The sequence below is a fragment of the Myxocyprinus asiaticus genome, chromosome 50 (genome assembly GCF_019703515.2).
Source record: "Myxocyprinus asiaticus isolate MX2 ecotype Aquarium Trade chromosome 50, UBuf_Myxa_2, whole genome shotgun sequence".
In the NCBI taxonomy this organism is placed as follows: Eukaryota; Metazoa; Chordata; class Actinopteri; order Cypriniformes; family Catostomidae; genus Myxocyprinus; species Myxocyprinus asiaticus.
In genome coordinates, this window is record NC_059393.1 from 22,375,525 (window position 1) to 22,397,061 (window position 21,537).

A 21,537-nucleotide genomic window follows, 5' to 3' on the forward strand; every position below is an offset into this window, starting at 1 on the left:
GGTTCTTCAACATTGCTTAACACTTCAGTACACAATTAAGAGAGTTAGACCTTTCTTTAACCTATCTAGCCGGTTTAATTGATCTCATTTGTCCTGTCTCACGAGAAAGTGTAAACACTGATCTCCTATTCACAGAATGCATTCTAGTTGATCAAGCCTTCTGGATTTGTCATTTCATGTAACACTAGGGGGCAGTAGTCAGCCACACCATGTGCCTCATCTGAGATTTCATCAGGTTTCTAAAAGAGCCAGATGGGTAAATACAGAACATATATCTACGGTTGCATAAACTGGTCAGGTGTAAAGACATGTCATTTGTGTAGAACTGAAAAGGAATCCCATGGTCAAAACATGGAGACATCAGAGGATTTAAATATCGTGATTTTCACTTTCGACTCATAGAAAGTCATGAAAATTAATTAGTTGTGATCAGGCCTAAAATATTCATCTTCATGAGTGCAATCTGGAATGACTGGAAAATCCATTCATCTGTTTGTGTGAGCAACACGTTCAACCCGGCACTGGCTCGACCAATGGTGTGAGTTTGGGGCGGGACTTTCTGTTTGTAGAACCAATGGAAGACGGGAACATTTTCTGGAATCTGTTTGAAATCTTTTTGCATTTTTTGCATTTGGTGATGCTAGTAGACAGAAATTATGCATGTTTATTGTAGACAGAAGGACCGTCTGCCTATTAAAGTCTCAAGATTTTGCTCGGCACTAGACGCTCCTTCTGCCTCCACAACACAGACTAATTGCCCCCTTTTGTTAAAGCCCTACAGGGGTTTGATTTGATTTCTAGGCTTTTTGTTTTCAGCAGTTTCACTGTTGTCTCGCTGAAAAACATGCTAATTTGTGTATAAAAGCAGGGTTATTATAGTCTAGAATGTCCTGTTTTCAATTAGTCCTTTTAATTTAGTGCCTTTTTCGTTAGCATTCACTCTGTGACTGTTAGTGTAATTTTATTTTAGCTTCTTTTATTTTTTTGTCAGTGTTTTTCAGTTTTAGTGTTTTTAGGTTATAGTTTAGTTTTAGTATTCAGTTAATGCGTTAATTAAAATCATGTTAATATGTTTAACGAAGTCAAATTTCTCGGACCCGTCTGGTGTTATCACGATTTAGTGGCATTTTCATGTTAAATGAAGGCGCGTTGTAAACATTTGGAAATGCGTAACACACTGTGTATTGAAAACTAAAATTCATTCATGGTCATTTTTATTTGATTTCATTTCGGAATCATGAAAATGTGTTTTAGTTTCAGTTTTGATTGTTATGTAAGTTTTCACGTACATTTCAACGTAAATGTTTTCATTAATTTTTTGTTGGAGTTTTGGTTAAGAATAACAACACTGAACTAAACACTGTTTTCCAGTTTAAGTTGAGTTTTTCCGTTATTTTTGGTTTATATTTTAGTTTTAGTGTTTTAGGGCTGCCAAAGTTAATGCCTGAACAGATATCATTTTATTATGTTTAACGAAGTTACATTTCTCAGGGCGTACTTATGTTTTTCGCAGTCTGGTGGCATTTTTGTGTTTAATGAAGGCGAGTTGTTAACGTTTTAAAATGTTTAAAATACCAAGTATTCAAAATTTAATTTGTGGTCATTTTTATTCCATTTTAGGTAGATTTAGACGTATAAAAATGTAGTTTCATTTTTCTAGTTATGTTAGTTTTCATTTGTATTTCAGGTACCATAAATGTTTTCATTAGTTTTCATTTGAGTTTTCGTAAACAACACTGAATTTCTCGATTTTGTCCCAGCAGCAGACGATTCTTGTGTCTCCACAGCACAAACTAATTGCCCTTTTTATAAAAGCCCTACTAGGGTTTTGTTTGGTTTCTGACCTTGTTGTTTTGAGCAGTTTCACAGATGCCTCACTGGCAACATGCTCATTTGTGTATAAAGTGAAGACTGGAATGGAGAGAATTAGAGTCAGGTGGGGTATTACACCAGTCATTTATTCCCTCCTGCTTTTAAAGGAACTCAGTGTTTCACCGGCAGATGGAAATTACACCCGGCCATTTCTGTATCAGGAAAAGCCAGCTGCAAAATACGACCTCACTGGCTTTTCATATTTCTATGGTCGTAGGTACTCAACGCTTAGAAAAATCAAGCAAATGTTCAGCTATGTGGTTTAATCTGCCCTCGAAAAGAATAGGAGACATACAGCATTCTCTGCTGAAATATACTGGAAGGAAGCACAATTGAAACAGGTGCACAGGGGCCTGCCGGCAATCAGGTACACGGCCTGTCATTAAGCGAGAGCAAAAAGACCCTTCAGCTGGCGGTATGAAGCCTCTTTTGATTGTTTGAAACTGGTAGGTGGAAAACAGCATTTCAAGACAAATACATGTTTATTTTAAGAGTACATGAATGTTCAGGGTCCAAATGTTGTTGATAGTGTGGTCTGCAGTTACTGTACATTGACATTAAAGGGGTTAGTTGAGGTGAAAGCTAGATTTAAAGTTGGTCAATTTTGTGAAACATTTGATTAGGTCTAAAACATATATTCTTAAAGGAATATTCTGGGTTTGAACATCAGTTAAGCTCAATGAACAGAATTTGTGGCATAATGTTAAAAAATTATTTTTATTTTCTTAAAAAAGTTATTTTTGGAGGGTTTAAAGGTAGAAATGTGACGCTTATAATTTTATAAAAGAACTTACATTCAATCTCCTGTTAAAACTCATGTATTGTTTGAGCTGTAAAGTTGTTTAAATCGCCATTTTTGCAGTGTTTTTTTGGATTTGCGGTATGTCGTCATGGCAATGAAGTTGTAAAATGTGTTTTTTTTTTTTTTTTTTTTTTTTTTTTTTTTTAAAGAAAAGGAGGGACTGGGGGCCTGGGTAGCTCAGCGAGTAAAGACGCTGACTACCACCCCTGGAGTCGCGAGTTCGAATCCAGGGCGTGCTGAGTGACCCCAGCCAGGTCTCCTAAGCAACCAAATTGGCCCGGTTGCTAGGAAGGGTAGAATCACATGGGGTAACCTCCTCGTGGTCGCTATAATGTGGTTCTCGCTCTCGGTGGGGCGCGTAGTGAGTTGAGCGTGGATGAGATGCGCGGATTGACAGTGAGATTCATCCTCCGCCACCCGGATTGAGGCAAGTCACTACGCCACCACGAGGACTTGGAGCGCATTGGGAATTGGGCATTTCAAATTGGGGAGAACATTTTAAATTTCAATTTAAAACTACATTTAAATTTATGTGAAGAAAACGTGAGTGGTGCTTCCCCATGCAAAATTCATCGCCACGATTTTGGGGTGGTTGCCAGGGTGGTGCTCAGCAGTTGCTAAGGTGCTCTGAGTGGTTTTAGTGCGTTGTTATGCTGTTGCTACATGGTTGCCGGGGTCTTCCAGACCAATCCTAATGGCCCAAGTCATGACTCGAGTCCCTTTTCCAATGTAAGTGGGATTTCTAAATTAGAATTTTTTCATCCGTTTCACACTTCATCATAAATCTAATCACTTAGAAAAGTAGCAAAAAAAGTAAAAGTAAGATCTTGCTTTTGAATTTAAAATGAAATGGTCTGGGTATCACCTGTGCTGATGTGAGGTAGACTTTGGTGTGTTGAAGTCCTGATAAAAATAACCCTAGAGATACTGAGCAGGCATTTGACAAGACCTCCACACCTGACAAGTTACGTCTGGATAACCTGCTTAATATCTCATGAGTCAGTGGGCACCAGTCCAATCTTTATCTTCTCTGGATGGATAGTTTCAAAGCTCGCACTTTTAAGGTTGTTGGTGTGCAGAGGGTTTCCAGCTTTAGCAGAGCAAAATAACATTTCTTTTAAGAAATGAAGGGACACACTCCATTGTGTTACATCACAAATGCCATTCGAGATTTTAAGGAGTAGTTCACCAGAAATGAAAATTCTGTCATTATTTACTCATCCTTTGACTTTCTTTTGCATGGTGATAAAACGTTGTAGCTCAGTTGCTCTTTCCCCAAGCCATTTGCCGTGATTGTCTGCCTCAAATCTCTCTTGCCTTTGAACATAATGTTTGCCAAAATTATTGCATGGCAGATATTGGATCCATGCCTTTGATCTAGCCATCTCGATAAAGTTGAATTGTTTGGATAAAATGAATACAGCAGCCTACCACGGCAGAGGTAGATGGTTTTCAAGAGAGCTGCTTCCCTCTCACTGTCACAGAACACTGGCTAGAAACTCAGCGCCGGGGGAGATCTAATCGCAATCGATGGAAAGACTTACACTGCCTTGACAGAACCTGTTAATCTTTTTCAACCGGGGCACTAAAAGGCCCCATTAGGCCAGTGCCAAGTCTGAATGTATTTTGACACTCACGTCGTTTTCTGTGCTCTTTTCTGAAGGTGGAAAATCATATTATGAAAGCAGTTACCTACATTCTTTGGAGAAGGAATTTATTCCGTCTTGCTCAGTTAGAGTTGATAACACACTCCTCTTTGCTGTCCAGTAGAGTTAGTCAACAAGACATGTTTTGCTTAAAGGTGCTTTTTGGAATACCATGCATAAAAATGTCACCACAACCTGAGAGATATCACTGAAATAGGTGTCCTGAGAAATCACACCTGTCTCTGTGACAGTTCAACACCTTGGAAAAAACGTGGGAAAAAGAATCTAAGTGTAAGTCGTGCTTTTTTGGCTAAATCAGAATACTTGGAGGCTCTCATTGCCTGTCAACTTTATGCGTATTGGGGTTTGTGAACAGCGGATTGGCTGACTTCTCTGTGGAAGGCGGAGTTTTGGAGAGGAGGGTCTAAAAATTGTGCAAAATGGCTAAAAGCGCATGAACAGCATGAGTACTTTTCACGACACCTTTTACTTCAGAAAGATGATGTGTTTTTAAATTAAACTGGATATTTTGATCCATTGGGAATTGATTGGTTTTCAAAAAGTGGGTGTTACATACCAAAATGGAGTCAGGTGAATGGAGGGGAGGGGTTGAAAAGGTAAGAGGGATTTATGATGTCAGCAGAAGAGGAAATCTTTTTCAGAAGTGGAGCAAATTATTATATTTTAATGAAAGATTACATAGACAAACATTTAGATTTATTCGCAACAAGAGGGATTAGTGTTCGCGACCCCATTTTAGTTCTGTTAGCTGATGTATTTCCAAGTTAAACAGGATTTTTATCTACAAAAATGTTGGACGGCATGTTTTTATCCATCGGGAATTGATTGGTTTGTGAAAAGTGGGCATTACATACCAAAATGGAGCTGGGCAGTTGGAGGGATTCATGATGTCAGCCGAAAAGCAAAGTCGTTTCAGAGGCGGAGCAAGTTATTATATTTTGATGAATGATTACAAAGACCTTTTTTTTAATATTATTCAGAACAACTAGAGGGATTTGTGTTCACGACTACATTTTAGTTCTGTAATTGATTGGTTTGCGAAAAAATGGGTGTTGCATACCAAAATGGAGCCATGTGATTTGAGGGGAGGGGTTGAAAAAGTAAGAGGGATTCATGATGTAAGCTGACAATGTAATACTATTTTTTCATTCGGAATAACATTTACTGATGAATCATTAAGAGTAAGACCAGGAATATGTATTAAAGTATTACATTTCTATTTAATTTTGACTTTCAGATGCATCCACATTTTCAAGGGCGTATTTTTGCATTGGCCTACTTTTTTCCATCCATCTCTTACAGTTTAAATTGTGTAAGCATCAAAAACATATTTCAGGGACTGTCATTTGAGAATTAATTTATAAGGGGCAACATCTTGTTTATCAACATCCTTCATTATATAGGCACTCCGCATTAGCATCTCATAATAAGCCCATGATTGGAACATTTATGTTTTTGATTTCTACTTCTTGTCTGCTGATTACATGCTACAAGAGAAATAAATTATGCATTAGTGGTGTGTAGATGTATAACAGTTGTGCAACCTATACATAATATAAATCAGTTAACTACTTAATTTTACACTTGCGGCCAAATGTTTGGATTAATGTACAGATTTTGCTCTTATGGAAAGAAATTGGTACTTTTATTCACCAAAGTGGCATTCAACTGATCACAATGTATAGTCAGGACATTAATAACGTGAAAAATTACAATTACAATTTGAAAAAAATGTTCAGAACTTCTTAAACTACTTCAAAGAGTTCTCATCAAAAAATCCTCCACGTGCAGCAATGACAGCTTTGCCGATCCTTGACATTCTAGCTGTCAGTTTGTCCAGATACTCAGGTGACATTTCACCCCACACTTCCTGTAGCACTTGCCATAGATGTGGCTGTCTTGTCGGGCACTTCTCACGCACCTTACAGTCTAGCTGATCCCACAAAAGCTCAATGGGGTTAAGATCCATAACACTCTTTTCCAATTATCTGTTGTCCAATGTCTGTGTTTCTTTGCCCACTCTAACCTTTTCTTTTTGTTTTTCTGTTTCAAAAGTGGCTTTTTCTTTGCAATTCTTCCCATAAGACCTGCACCCCTGAGTCTTCTCTTTACTGTTGTACATGAAACTGGTGTTGAGCGGGTAGAATTCAATGAAGCTGTCAGCTGAGGACATGTGAGGCGTCTATTTCTCAAACTAGAGACTCTGATGTACTTATCCTCTTGTTTAGTTGTACATCTGGCCTTCCACATCTCTTTCTGTCCTTGTTAGAGCCAGTTGTCCTTTGTCTTTGAAGACTGTAGTGTACACCTTTGAATTAAATCTTCAGTTTTTTGGCAATTTCAAGCATTGTATAGCCTTCATTCCTCAAAATAATGATTGACTGACGAGTTTCTAGAGAAAGCTGTTTCTTTTTTGCCATTTCTGACCTAATATTGACCTCAAGACATGCCAGTCTATTGAATACTGTGGCAACTCAAAACAAACACAAAGACAATGTTAAGCTTCATTTAACGAACCAAATAGCTTTCAGCTGTGTTTGATATAATGGCAAGTGATTTTCTAGTACCAAATGAGCAAATTAGCATGATTACTCAAGGATAAGGTGTTAGAGTGATGGCTGCTGTCTAGATTTGATCAAAAATGACGTTTTTCAAGTAGTGATGGTGCTGTTTTTTACATCAGTAATGTCCTGACTATACTTTGTGATCAGTTCATTCATTTCATTGAGATTTAAAGTACCAGTTTCTTTCCATAAGAGCAAAATCTGTACATTATTCCAAACTTTTGGCCGCCAGTGTAAGTAGTACTTGTTGCCTGTTGTTACATTCTGGTACAAGCAATATATACAGTAATTTGTTCTAGTCTTATTACTAGTTATCACATATAGTCACATGGCAGTCCACTTCCAAACACTGTAATATGAATCCTTAAAAGCTATTGTGTTTGAAGGACAGCTCTCCCACGGCCTTCGCTGAATGTGATAATTGCAATAGAAATTATGTATGTATGTCAGCGGTTTTAATATGCAAATGCATTTCCATGAATAGAGAATTAGAGTGGGAAATGGAGACCGCACTGAAAGGGGGAAAAATGGAAATAGGCGCGTGACTAGCTGTCTTGTTCATTAGCCAAGACCCATTAATTATTTTAAGTCTCGCATTTCCACAAGTCCTTCATAAGACGCCACAGTCTATAAACTTGGATGTGGTTAACTTGGACACTCAATTACAGGCGTGTGGGATTCATGTAGATATCCGAGTTCACTTCATTAAAACCTCTTTATAGAAACAAAATTACATGTTTGTGGAAATAACGTAGGCTTATGGAAGCGAATGATGGGTTCAAAGGTCTTCTGAGCGTTGCTTTGAAAAGAGAAAGAAACCGAAGTGTTAAGTCTTGGTTTTACCATCAACATTTCAAGGTGACAAAATTAAACGCAAATTATCAGGATGTAATCAGACTGCTACTTGATTTCCAACGGGGTTTGACATTCAGCTATCGCTAAAAGTCATGCTCATTGAGTCTTGACATTATGTTGGAAAACTGCATCAATAAGATATATCCCTGCTGGAAAAACTAGCAAACCAGGCTGGTCCATGTTGGTCTCCTAGTCTGGCCTAGTTGGTGTTTAGCTGGTCTCTCAGCCTGACCAGTTAACAAGTACCCAAAACTCTTCTAAAACCTGCTGGAACTAGGCTGGAAGACTAGCAAACCAGTTTAGGCTGGTTTATGCTGGTCTCCCAGCCTGAAAAGTCAATAAGACTAGCTAACCATTTTTTGCATGTTTTTTTATTTTTTTATATTAAGCATAGAATATCAAGTTGATTAAACATGTCTCCTCAGTGGAATAATGGGTGAAATGTATGTTAAATTTCAAATTCATTCAATTCATAATCAACTGCTGTTGTAACCAGTGTGTGCAGATATGTAAAAGTTTGCCAACGAATCTGTTTTCACCATGTCAAACAAATTGGAACAATTGGCAACACCAACATTGCGTTGTTTACAATGTTGTTTATTTAACTCTGAAGCTCATGATTTTGACAGGTTGCTCATGTCCCACAAGAATAGACATTTGAATGATTCATAAGACAGCTAAAGTTAAATGAAGCCCTTGATTAATTGTTTAGAACATCTGTTGCGTTCAAACTTAATTTCCTTTGTTTTCAAATGAACATTTTGGCATCAGTGGCACTGTGTGCGATTCCGAAACCCCCATCGACTCACAGTGATACACCTCAGTATGTGTGCAGTTGTTTTTTTTTAGAGCGCAACTATTAAATTAGTGATGCTAATTTGTTCCCCCCATACATTTTAGTAAACAAACAGGCCTAAATACACTCCATTCCCATTACGTGTCTCTCATGTTGTTGGTGACGTCACTTCGTAAGAATATATGAAACTTCAGAGAGAAGGTAATTAGTGTCTTCCCTCATCACCGAAATGATTACAGGCTTAATACTCGACGGTCTCATGAAAAGTGCCGCCTCCCTCCACACTCAGCAAACATCAAGCTCTGTTTTTTGACAAGCTATAATTAAATTCTAAAATTGATTTGCCACTGGTTTACGGAACTAAATGGGGGGAAAAGCCCACCACAGCATGTCAGTTTTAGAGGTGTTTTCCAAAGTGCCTGTGATCTTACTCAAGTGTTTGTTTAAAGACAAATTTGAAGGTTAATTTTATGGCCAGCAGGGCAGAGGCAGTAATATTTGCCAAACATAATTGGTCAGGGTATGTCAATGTATCAACCCAACATTAAGACTTTGAAAATAATTCATTTCCAAGCTTCAAAGTCATTTTTGGATGATTTTTTTGACACACATGGGCCCAGAAAGCTGAATCCCCCATTAGGTTGCATTCAAATCTAAGGACATTTTTAGTCCTATTGGAGACATTTGTACTTTAGTAAGTACAGTAGGACTCGACAATAAGGATGACCTGGCACCAATGTGAGAGTTTCAGGCCAGTTGGCACTGTTAGGCCAATATTATGTTTTTTTTTACTACATCTTACATTTGTGGATTGCATTTCTATGTAACAATTTATAATTTTATTTATTTATCACACATATACAGTGAAATTATTTTTTCACATATCAGAGTGCAGGGTCAGCCATGATACAGCACCCCTGGAGTGGATAGGGTCAAGGGCCTTGCTCAAGGGCCCAACAGTGGCATCTTGGCAGTGCTGGGGCTTGAACCCCCAACCTTCTGATCAGTAACCCAGAGCCTTAACCACTGAGCCACCACTGCCCCAACAAGGCTTGCAAACTTAAATATTTGTCTTTCTGTAATGTATTGAACATAGTTTTTGTGAATTTCGCTCATTTAAATAAATCAGGATACAGTTATCCAGCTGGCTAACATAAGGTTTTGTCGAAATTGTGAGAATGTCTTGTGATAGTCTTCTTAGCTAGAATGAGTTGAAAAATCAGTAAAGAATTTTGCCCATTACCCCTATTTAGTGATGCATCATGTAAACACCTTTACAGATATTTTAATCAGCCTATCCAATATGTGCAAGTGTTGTGTGCGTGACTGTTTGAGGTTGAAAGTAGAAAATAATCAGATGATTTCAAGTGTCATGTAAATACACTTTACTTGCATTGTCAGATTTTTTTTAATAAGCTGACTTTTGGTTGTTATCAGCGTATTGTTGTGTGCGTGTAAATTGTGCACTCATTGTTTTCTGAAACATCTGCCACATAAAAATATGCGGTGGCAGCAGTGAAAAATGTTGCATATTTATTTTTAATCCCTGATTATACACCAAAAAACCTAATAAGCTGACTTAACTAAATTGATTGAGTAAACTTGTTCCCTCAGTTGAATTGAGTAATGGCTTCTCCAAAACTTGTGTAATTAAGTTCATTTAACTTGGTGTTCATACATAATGAACTTAACTAGTTACGTTAAGGTAACTATATGCAAGTAGACTTAACTCTGATTTGCTATTTAAATATTGTTGTTTCTACTTAATTTTAGTTGCATTGAATCGAATTTAGATCATCCAATAACACAGCTCAAATAAAGTCGACTAAAGGGGGCACAGATCACCCTAATGGTGTCATCACACAAAACAACTAGTTGCAAAAAACAACATTAAATAATACTACTAAAGAGCTTAAACCTCAATGAATTCTTTTATTTATTTTTTTTTCCCAATTTGGAATGCCCAATTCCCAATGTGCTTTTAAGTCCTTGTGGTCGCTTAGTGATTTGCCTCATTTTGGGTGGTGGAGGACAAATCCCAGTTGCCTCCACGTCTGAGACCATCAACCCATGCATCTTAACATGTGGCTTGTTGAGCGTGTTGCCATGGAGACATAGTGTGTGTGGAGGCCACCACGGCATCCACTCTCAACTCACCATGTGCCCCACCAAGAACAAACCACATTAGTCCATGTGACTCTACCCTCCCTAGCAACCAGGCCAATTTGGTTGCTTAGGAGACCTGGCTGGAGTCACTCAGCACGCCCTGGATTCGAACTAGCGAGCTCCAGAGGTGGTAGCTAGCATCTTTTACCACTGAGCTACCCAGGCCCCACCTCAATGAGTTCTTTATAACTATTAATAACTATTTAAATGCCCCCACATGTTCCCTTAAACCAAGGAAACAATTATATAATGCAACATTGTGGGTATTCCCCATAGCCTTAACTTTGTACTCAATAGTTTGAGTTATTTAAACTTAAAATCTTACGTTTATGGATTTTTAAGAAAAAATAGTTCAAGGAACTTAGATATTTCTGGTATGAGCTTACAACTGTCGAATTAGTGTACGTTTTCATGTTTAATTAGGACAGCTTGATTCTCATTACAAGGAATGTTACCTGGGAAGGCTACAAATGAAAATCAGCCCCTGCAATCTCTATTAAATGATTTTTTAAATCCTTATTTAGGAATCATAAACAACTTTAAAAGTAATGGAAATTCATTGGTCAAAAGATACAGGAACCCTCTTTTCTACGTGTGTTCTGGGTCCGTGAATTTTAATCCCATACTTCAGAGCAACGCAGCTGGAATGGCTGATTGCCGGCTTCATTTAGTTCTCATTTAGCTTCTCAATTAAATATTCCAAATGATGCATCAAAATGACTGCCAGTGATTTGTGTCAAAATGTCTGTTTTTCACAGTTCTGTGGTTTTACCAGCATTTGTGGAAATCGCATCATACACAATGTTTTCCTGAGATATTTGTTGTTATTTAGCCATCTACTTACGTATTTTGCAGAAATACTCAGAATAAATGAAAGCATATTAGCGTTTCCTTTGACCTGTAAGCCTCCAAGCACTTTCCAAGGTTATTATGGGGTGAGAAAGGGCAACTAAGCGTAATATCAAGAAAGGCATTAAGGACAATCTTCATGCATATTTGAAGTGTGTTACTTGATTAGTTCAGCTCTGTTGATGCAGTGCAAACTGTAGCAGAATCTTAATGGCCTTTCTTTATTTACTTCTCTTGCACACATCTTTTAATGTCTTGATTTAGATCATTGAGCCTTATTCATGAACTGAAACCAGTTGTACATAAATTGTTGCATTCAAGTTTTACTAAACAAAGTGGGGAAAAAATAGAATTATCTATTTTTAAATTATCTGCTGAAAGTCTTTGACCAAAACTTGACCGAAAAATGTGTTCGTTTGTGGGAATTTGACAGCGTGTGGGAACTGGGAATGTAATTAACACATCCGTCTTATCTTGTCTGTGTGTATGTTTTTTCCGTGTTTCGTTAGACGGCCCAGATACGGGCAAGACAATGACAACAGAAGAAGAAGGTCAAGACTACGGCGAAGACGATCTTCCTGATTACAACATGCTGAAAATTGGTACCAGCCAATCAGCTTACCTCTTTTCCAACGTGTCAGATGGTACGTCCCATTACACCCACATTCATTCCCACTCTCGGCATTCCAAGGAAAATATATTTAGAATTTTTATGAAAATTCTGAAGTTTAGAGGCAAGATTCCACACTACACTTTTATGCCTCCCATTAACAATAGAATGTCATTTTCTTCCACTGAAAACAACGTTTTTTGAAACCTTTTTCCGTCACTGCATACTTTGGAAAACGATGACGTTAGGAAACGATAATGGATTAGTGTAAATGTAGCCTTAAAGTCAAAATGAAATGCAAGAAAGAAAGTATTCCGTAACCCTAACCTTAACCTAACATCATGGCGTTGAGTAAATGGTGACAGAATTTAAATTTTTTTGGTGAACTACCCTGTTAAGAAAGTAAATAAGGCCAACTTTAATGTTGACTTTACAATTTAATTGAGTAAAACAGACTTACGAAGATGTCTTTTTTGTTTTGGAATAACGTGCACCAACAAATCCTGCACATCAATACCAGTAACACGTATTCAGAAAGTTTTGATTTCATGTTGACTTTAAAACTCCCTTCAAAGAACTTTATGCATGGTCGCTTTGGGTAAAAACATTCACGTAGGTTAATTACTAATCAGTAGCTTGCCAATCGTTCAAAGGACTAAAGGACTAATTGCACGATTTAATTGTATTTGTTCTTGTTTTAGATGAAGAGTTGCCACCGATTAAACATGGGGAGCCTATCACAGATCGACGGAGCACGTTCCAACCTCACTTAGCACCAGTGGTGACTCCTAAACAGGTGTGACTCATTACCCATAATCCCCTCTGTATCAGCCCTTAGTAGACTATGCGACAAAGATATCAGACCCACACAATTGGTGTTTCAAAACAGCCGTCACTGTTTTCATTATCATGCGAAAACGGATTTCAGTGCTTGATGCTCGTTTTGTAATGCCTATCAATCCGGTCTCTTGTGTGATCCGGGCTCACTCCAAGCTGTTTATGGAGCTCTCCGTAAACTCTCTTTCACTTCTGGAACTCACTGTCAAATGCCACCCCACGCACTCCCCCGTGCCGGCACAAACAGACACTTGACAGTGTCACTGAGCCGTCGCCACTCACTTTGCCCAGCTGGATAGATGGCAGATGACTCATTTGCACCTGCCCTGATGCGAGTACGCTACTGCATTTAAACCCCCCACCCTTTTCCAACCCCCTACAAACTTTATTGTCTTCTATGTCCCCACTTTTGTGGAATCTTTGCAAAATTGACTGCAGATTGAGAAACTGCATTGGCATTGTAGAGTGAACGGGAAGTTATAATGCACTTGATATCAAGAGTGTTGCTGTTTTCAAGAGCAGCCATTTAGAGTGCCAACCCGGCCCTTAAGTGAGATGTTGACATTTCCCTCTCTTGTTTATTCTTAAACCAGTTTCCTTTGCGTGATTGACAGTTTCAAGCCAAATGCTGACTATTTACATTTTCAACCTTTAGCCTTTTCATTCGTTCTGCTAGCTTTAAATCAAACCAAGAGGTGAAACACGTTTGTGAAGTACAAAATGAGTTTTTAAACCCATAGAGCAGATAATTTAAGGACTAGTACCATTTTACGAAATGTTGAATATCAGAATCAGAATGAGCTTTATTGCCAAGTGTGCTCACGTACACAAGGATTTTTGTTTGGTGATAGAAGAAACAAGTGCACACAGAACATTAAAGTGAGTCACAGAATATAAAACAAGGTAAGAGTATTAATAGACATACAAATAATAGGACATATAACAGAATGGCGTATGTACATGTGCAAGTGGTATTGTATGTGAAAGGTAGGGGTATGTAGAGTTATTTAATTAAATATGTGAATTTACATATGTACATGAGATATGTATTTACATTATTGCACTATGGGGGAGTCCTGAGGCAGTTTAATTGTTCATGTGGTAAATGGCCTGAGGGTAAAAACTGTCCTTGGGCCTGGATGTCCTGGCACTCAGTGCTCTGTAGCGCCAGCCAGAGGGCAACAGTTCAAAGAGGGAGTGGGCAGGGTGATTGAGGTCCAGAGTGATTCTACCTGCACGTTTCCTCACTCTGGAGACGTACAGGTCTTGGAGGTGGGCAGGGGGGCACCAATAATCCTCTCAGCAGTCCTGACTGTCCGTTGTAGTTTCCTTCTGTCTGATTTGGTGGCTGAACCAAACCAGACAGTAATAGATGTACACAGGACAGACTCAATGATGGCCGAGTAGAACTGTGTCAACAGCTCCTGTGGCAGGTTGAACTTTCTCAGCTGGCGAAGGAAGTACAACCTCTGCTGAGGCTTCTTCACCTATTCAGCCGTCTGGCTTCATGAAGTATTTTCCTCATACTTTTATAAAATCCTTCATAAAAGAGTTGTAAGCCATGAACCAAACCATCCAGCTCCAAAGTAAATCACAACATCACAAACTTTGTTTTGAGTCAAAAAAAAGTATTTGAAATTCGGACAAAAACATAAAGGTACAAGACTGTTTACTTAATGTCATTGCGAATGGCATACCTGTAATTGATTAAAAAACAATGGGAATATACGTATATATGTGTATGTATAACCATCGATTTTAGGTGTTGATTATTAGTATAGAAACCATATATTTTACATTTATTACCAAATATTCCATTATGTACTAATAGACAAGTAGTTTATGGGTGAAGAGAGGCCAGCTTGATTACGTCATTCACAGTTCGTCATAGGAGTTGGTGGTCACTCATAGGCACGTTTCGCGGGCTATGTTGGACGCGGTTCTCTGATTCGTGAAGCTTTTTCTGCTGGACCATGGGTAGTGTAGTTGTTTACCCAGAATTCCACTATCAAACGCGATTTTTAAACAATTAAGTTGAAATAACAGATGGATAGCTTCAACGAAAGCATAAGTATTCACATGTACCAAAACATATTTTTATTCTTTAGCATTTAAATAGGACTTTTTAATAGATTAAATTAGGTAAATACTTGATGCAGTTTTTAATTGTATCTATTTATTTATTATTATTTTTATTTATTTTCTTCTTCTTCTTTTTTTTTGGCTTTAAAGAAAATATTTTGTGATTCACCTTTTTTTAATGATTCATATATTAATCAAAGAAAAGCAAAAGATATACAAACAGAATCAGTACTTAACCCCCACTATTACCCCCCCTCCCAATCCTCAACCCCACCCCGACCCCCAACAACACCCCAGTGGTCACATAGACTTATAGACTCAGTAAAAAATACAAAAATAAAATAATAATCACAAACATTAACCACTACACCTCTCTCTCCACTGCCCCTCCCCGAGAGCCCTCCAGAAATGCCAGATATTTGCCCCATTTCCCCGCAAACAAGTCCAAATTCCCCAGTCTTCTAGATGACCCTTCTTCAAAAGCCGCCACCCTCCCCATCTCCGAGCACCACTCCTGAAATCATGCTTTAGGGTGTATGCGATCATGACGCTGGTTAGGACCCAATTTTCTATGTGCTAATTCTCTATATTGATGACCGCCCCATCGCCTAAAATACAGAGTCTGGGGCAAAAAGATATTATAATTATTTCTTTGTTTTGTATGTATATAATTCTGTCGTATATTTGATTGATTTGTAAAGCACTTTGGGTCAGCGTCTGTTGTTTTTAAATGTACTCTATAAATAAAGCTTGACTCGAAGCGCAAGGTTGGTCTGTTTTTAAAGGCTTATGAGTCATTGTTAAAAATCAATTCGTCTATGGAAAAATGTAATAGGAATTTTACTTCTGGAACCAGAATGTTGCGCTCCATGCTAGGGTGTTGTGGTTGGTTGCGGTAATATTGCTGTGTGGTTACTTGGGTGTTCTCGATGGTTACTAGAGCATTAAAACGTATGGTTTGTGTGGCTGACCCAAATCAAAAGAGCCCAGGTGTCTTTGAGGTGCCTCCTAGTCATTAGATATGGCTTGGGTCCTTCCTCATTGTAAATGGAAGGATTTTTTTTGCACGTTTTATCGTCCACTAGGAAAAATAAAGCTTTAAGATTTGAGGTATCATCCATGTCTGTAGCACAAACGGTGCTGGGCGTGTTACGCACTGAAGTTTAATACTTGGGGTTAGATGTTTGTTTTGTTTTTTCAAATCCCTTACCCTAAAAATGACTATAGTAGTAGTGATTCTTGCCTTTGCAAAGACCATTAATAAAAGTAAAATGCCTTTGGGAGTTGACATGATTTACTATACGAAAATATATTTGTTTCACAAACGAATTTTGAAAACAAGCCCTTCCAAACCCTAAAGTATCATGCAATTCAGATGCTATAACTTCATCTGTCTCCATAGAAAAAAAGACATAGAGGAACAAAATCGTAGAAAAGAGTAGAGAAGAGAGAAAAAATATTTAATGGCCTTTTATCAGCATGGATTATAAAGAGTAAACACGTCTCAGGCAGAAGCCGTTAATCAACCTCTCAGTTTGTATCTAATATCATCTTCTGTCCAATTTTACAAAAAGAACCATAATTTAATTCCTTACTTGTCTGGGGAGATTTCAAATGAGTTGGTGTAAAGTGTCTCATTTGCATTTAGTGGCATTATTCCTTTGATTTGCTGAAAATCATCTTTGGTTTGTAGCAACAGACGCTATAAACACACACTGCACATAAAAACACAGCATTAAAGGAAGGAATACGTTTCAGTGAATGCAGCAAATTAAATGTCCAACAAACATCTTGAAACTCAATCTGTATGTTCATTTAAAGTGTCGTAATAACAAATACAGTACCATTGGTACTTAACATGGATATGTTCTTACCAGTTTTGCTTGTTACAGCAAGCATCACTATAAAATAAAATATTGCTCATATTTAGGGTTAGTGATTCAAACAAATGCCTAACACTTAATATTAAAGTTCAGAACGTAATTCACCCCACACAGACATGAATGATATAGTGCAAACACATCAATTAATAAAATAAATATTAACTAAAACATTTTTTTTTTTTTAAGAAATACTCTTCTTGGACCATTTGCAAAATTCGTTTTTGGACCATTTTCCATTGTGGGACAGAGTTTCCATTTGGCAAGCTATTTTATGTCAGAAAAACAAATGGGAAAAAAGTAATCAACCGTTAAAACATGTGTACCATACAGAGTTAAGGAAGCACCCAACGCCATTTCTAGGGACCAGAAAATCATAGAGACTTGGGGGAAGACTATTTTGACCTGGGCCAGTAAGTAACGCCTGCAGCAACCCAGAACTCTCAAGCAATGGTCTAGAAACCACCTAGATTACCCGAGCAACCACATAGCAATGTCTTGGGATTGTATCAGCAATTTTTGCATGGGCAAGTACCACTCACGTTTTCTTCAGAGAATGTAAAACTCTCGTCATTCAAATTGCGTCAATTTTCTGAACAAGTCAAAATAATTAATGATTGAAAATCATCAATGTTACAGTATGTCACATTGCACCAACACGGCTATACTTATGCCCTGTAGCAACTTGAACAATCTTATCAGTTGTAAATTAGCTAGACAAGCTTGATATAAAATCAATGCATATGTTTAGTTCAGCCAAACAGCTGAGAGGATCTGTCTGAGTGCATTAGACGCACACTTAGAATTGTTCCGTACAAACAAGGCCACGAATAAAAGGGGAAAAAAGGCATATCTCTTATTCACTTTGTAGTTCTATTGAGATTTCAGAAGCTATTTTGATGCTTTTTGATCTTTGCTGGCATGATACTGTGTTATCAACAGGGACTTCAAAGTTAGGCCATGCTCTAATTTTCATAAAAGGTTAGTGTTGACAGAAGTTTGTAAATGAGTTTGCCTGTGAACTAAAGATGCCAGACGTCATCTACCTCTGGAGTTTTGATGGGAACACACATCTGTTTGTTAAAAAAAAAACGTCTAGGAAGAAAAGCATCTTCTAGATCACAAAACAGTTAATTAGATTACCTTTCCACACAAAGATGTTTTCACAATAGCCAAACAAGAAACACAAAGCGACCTCAGAGGAAATACAAACGACTGAAAAGGGGTTTTACTTGTTTAAAGGATGTTGCTTTGTGTTTACTTTGCTATTTAGTCTAGATCCGTGGTGATAAAAAGGCAACATTTGCAAACAGCATTCAAAAGCTGTCTCATTAGTGTCAGTCTGACACAGGTGTGCACAGAGATCATATTAGCCGGAGAGAAAAACATATCCTGTCAATAGCGCGCAACAGATGAATCGTGCTGATAGCGGCCCCAATCCGTGACGACTGTTTCTTTGGGGAAGTGCACTGTCTTAAATATTCATTAGCATTGTGCTGGTTGTTCTCAGTTTCTGATTGAAATTGGATATTTGAAACATGACTGAGTTGTGCTTTCAGTCATTTAAAATAATGTAGGAGTACTTTGTTGACAATACTCTAAAGCAAATTGCAAAAAGAATTGTACTTTTGTCTTGTTGTCCAGTGAGTGTATCTACACATCCTTAAAACAAGATAATATGATAAGATAATCTAGGGGGTCAGTGCCCCACCTAGCCCCACCTTAGATCCGGCTATGATGAGTTTCAGAATGCTTTTACATTTGCTATATTTCCCTTTTTGCTTTAAAGACAGCATGCTCTCAAGCTGGCATGGACACCAAAAATTTGTGCAAAATCTGATGATCCATGTTGTCCAGCATGATTTGAAAATGTTCCAAAGAGCATCTTGTGTGCTTCAGTGGAAAGAAATTTGACTTTTTGTTCAAAGGAATTAATATAGACTATGTCTCAAATTTACTTTATTAATGAACATTTTTCTGCAATCAAATAGCGCTTTATACGCACTAAATTCGCTTATCTGCACATTTGTGCAGAGCAACTAAACCCTGGTTTTCATGTGAGTGTGGCACGATATGCGCGAGCCATCGCAGAACCACTCAAAATAAAGGCATGACATGTTAAAGGTTTTTCAAATACATTTCATCACCCTTAGTAAAATTGATCAGGATTTTACAGCAGTAACAGTAACTGTGGTATTTTGAAGAAATGTTGCAGTTTCATATTAAATATTCTAATCAGGGGCCTGGGTATCTCAGCGAGTATTGACGCTGACTACCACCCCTGGAGTCACGAGTTCGAATCCAGGGCGTGCTGAGTGACTCCTGCCAGGTCTCCTAAGCAACCAAATTGGCCCAGGTGCTAGGGAGGGTAGAGTCACATGGGGTAACCTCCTCGTGGTCGCTGTAATGTGGTTCTCGCTCTGTGGTGAGCTGTGAGTGGATGCTGTATAGAATAGCGTGGGCCTCCACATGCGCTACGTCTCCGCGGTAACGCACTCAACAAGCCACGTGATAAGATGCGTGGATTGACTGTCTCCGACGCGGAGGCAACTGAGATTCGTCCTTCGGCACCTGGATTGAGGCGAGTCACTACGCCATCACGAGGGCTTAGAGCGCATTGGGAATTGGGCATTCCAAATTGGGGAGAAAAGGGTAGGGAAAAAAATAAATAAATAAAAAATATGCTAATCTATTAGACTTTTTTCATTACAACTGTGGCAGTTGTAGCTAAAATTTCTAAATGTGTTTAGGCTACTATTTTTCATAAATTCAGTAAGATAGTTTCCATGAAAAGAACACTAATTAGTTAGGACTGTGCTAGTAAAAATGTGTGTTTATACTTCATTACACATATTGTTTTCCTTTCAACAGGCTCTTAATAATATAAGTCATTTTTAGGAATATTTTAAGGTCCAGACTTTATGTACTTGCTCTTATATTTACAGTGCAATGCCATAAGGAGAGGGAAGACAATGGATGGCTCCTCATTTCTGTGGTTTGGTCAATGTAGCTTTCTAAAAATAAATTATAGCAATAAGTTGTTTATTAAATTAAGTTTAGTTTGATTTCACAAAGCACCTTAAAGTTAAAACGTACGCGTTGAGTTAAAAAGGTTTCATATACTTAAATGGTGAAGAATAACTCAAACCAATGAAAACATGAAATGCATTTAAGTAATTGTTATATTTTAATTAAATGTAATTATGTAATAAATCAACTTCGAGCACGTGGATAACTGTATACATCAGTCACCACCGAAGACCATTTTTGACCCAGGAAAAACCCTATAGTGACCTAAAAATAGTAATATTTCTTATTTGTTTTACGTCATAATGTTACTTTGTTTTAAATTTGTTAAAATCCTAAAACTATGTTTATTTCCAGGGTTAGATTTTGATTCCCAGTTTTAACAATATGGACTATTATTGATATGGAAATGGAAATTAAAACACGTAAATCCTAAATTCCGTTTATTTTTCATAGTTCATTGGTAAATCGTTTTTTTTTCTTCTTCTTTTATTCATAAACCTCTAAGAAAAAAAGGAACAGTTTCCCAATTGGCAAAGAAAAATAAACTTAATTCAAGATATATTTTCTTAATGTGTAAAGCAATTTTGCTTCAAGTAAATTTATCTTGTTGAAAGGATGTTTAGGTATTTTTACCCAAAAACAAGCCTAAAATACTTTTTGGCAGTGTAGATGGTTATATTTGTTTGCCCATCTTTTGTCGCTAGTTTTTGGCTTTAATAAGGTCTAGACCTGCATTACAGAAAAGCACTCTCTGGACCTATTTTTGACTCGCTGGTCTCTCTCTCTCTTTCTTGGCAAATAATGGAAGGACACTCAGCACAAATAGGCTGAAACCCAATTTGATGGACAGAAACAACCAGAGAAGTCCTTGCCCTGGGTCTTAGACCAATATTTGAACTCCTCGGTATTGTGTACAAAACAGATTTGGTTCTCTTAACAAAGCCAGATATTGGCTCTAAATCCATGAAAAATCCAGCTCAACTGTGAATGTTATGCAAATAGAAGTTGTCTGTTTTACTAGTGAATTGCATCAGGTATGTGTTGCTGCTTGGTAAGCCACCAGTTCTATCTTTTTAGGACTGAGATTGTACAAAGTTTCTCTACCGTTTACTCGCCAGTAGGGCATTGTTATATAGATAAACCAGCCTTTCAAATCTATTTGATGTACTGTATATCTCAACATGTATTTGCTCTGTAATGGCTTCCAAGTAATTGTAAGTAATTATAAATCAAGTTTGAATCATCCATCAATGTTCTTATAATTTGGAAAATTACACAAAAAACTCAACCCTTAGGTAAAGCAACCCCTGGTGTTAGCCCAAGGAGTAGTGCTTCCCCAGCTTGGTTCCTCTAAAGGTTTCTTCCTCATGTATATAACATCTTAGGGAGTTTTTCTTCTTGCCACTGCTGCCTTAGGCGCTCTCACTGCGGGGCTTTGTAAGGCACCATTTTTCTGTTTTCAATAAAGCTGCTTTGGAACAACATGTACTGTAACTAGATAGGTAAAGTTTGCCAAGACATACTTTG

At 37.8% G+C, this 21,537-nt stretch overlaps 2 protein-coding genes across 4 annotated transcripts in view; both read left to right on the top strand.

Annotated features, from left to right (window-relative positions):
* Positions 1-21,537, top strand: part of LOC127438849 (uncharacterized) — a 687,566-nt gene that overhangs the window by 80,621 nt on the left and 585,408 nt on the right. The window lies entirely within an intron of this gene.
* The window catches only part of LOC127438834 (protein IMPACT-B-like), a 44,171-nt gene that overhangs the window by 3,919 nt on the left and 18,715 nt on the right, over positions 1-21,537 (top strand). For all 3 annotated transcript variants that reach the window (XM_051694736.1, XM_051694737.1, XM_051694738.1), the window contains exons 7-8: positions 12,081-12,215; positions 12,883-12,977. In XM_051694736.1, coding sequence (XP_051550696.1) covers positions 12,081-12,215; positions 12,883-12,977 — 230 coding nt within the window. The remainder of the gene's footprint in view (positions 1-12,080; positions 12,216-12,882; positions 12,978-21,537) is intronic.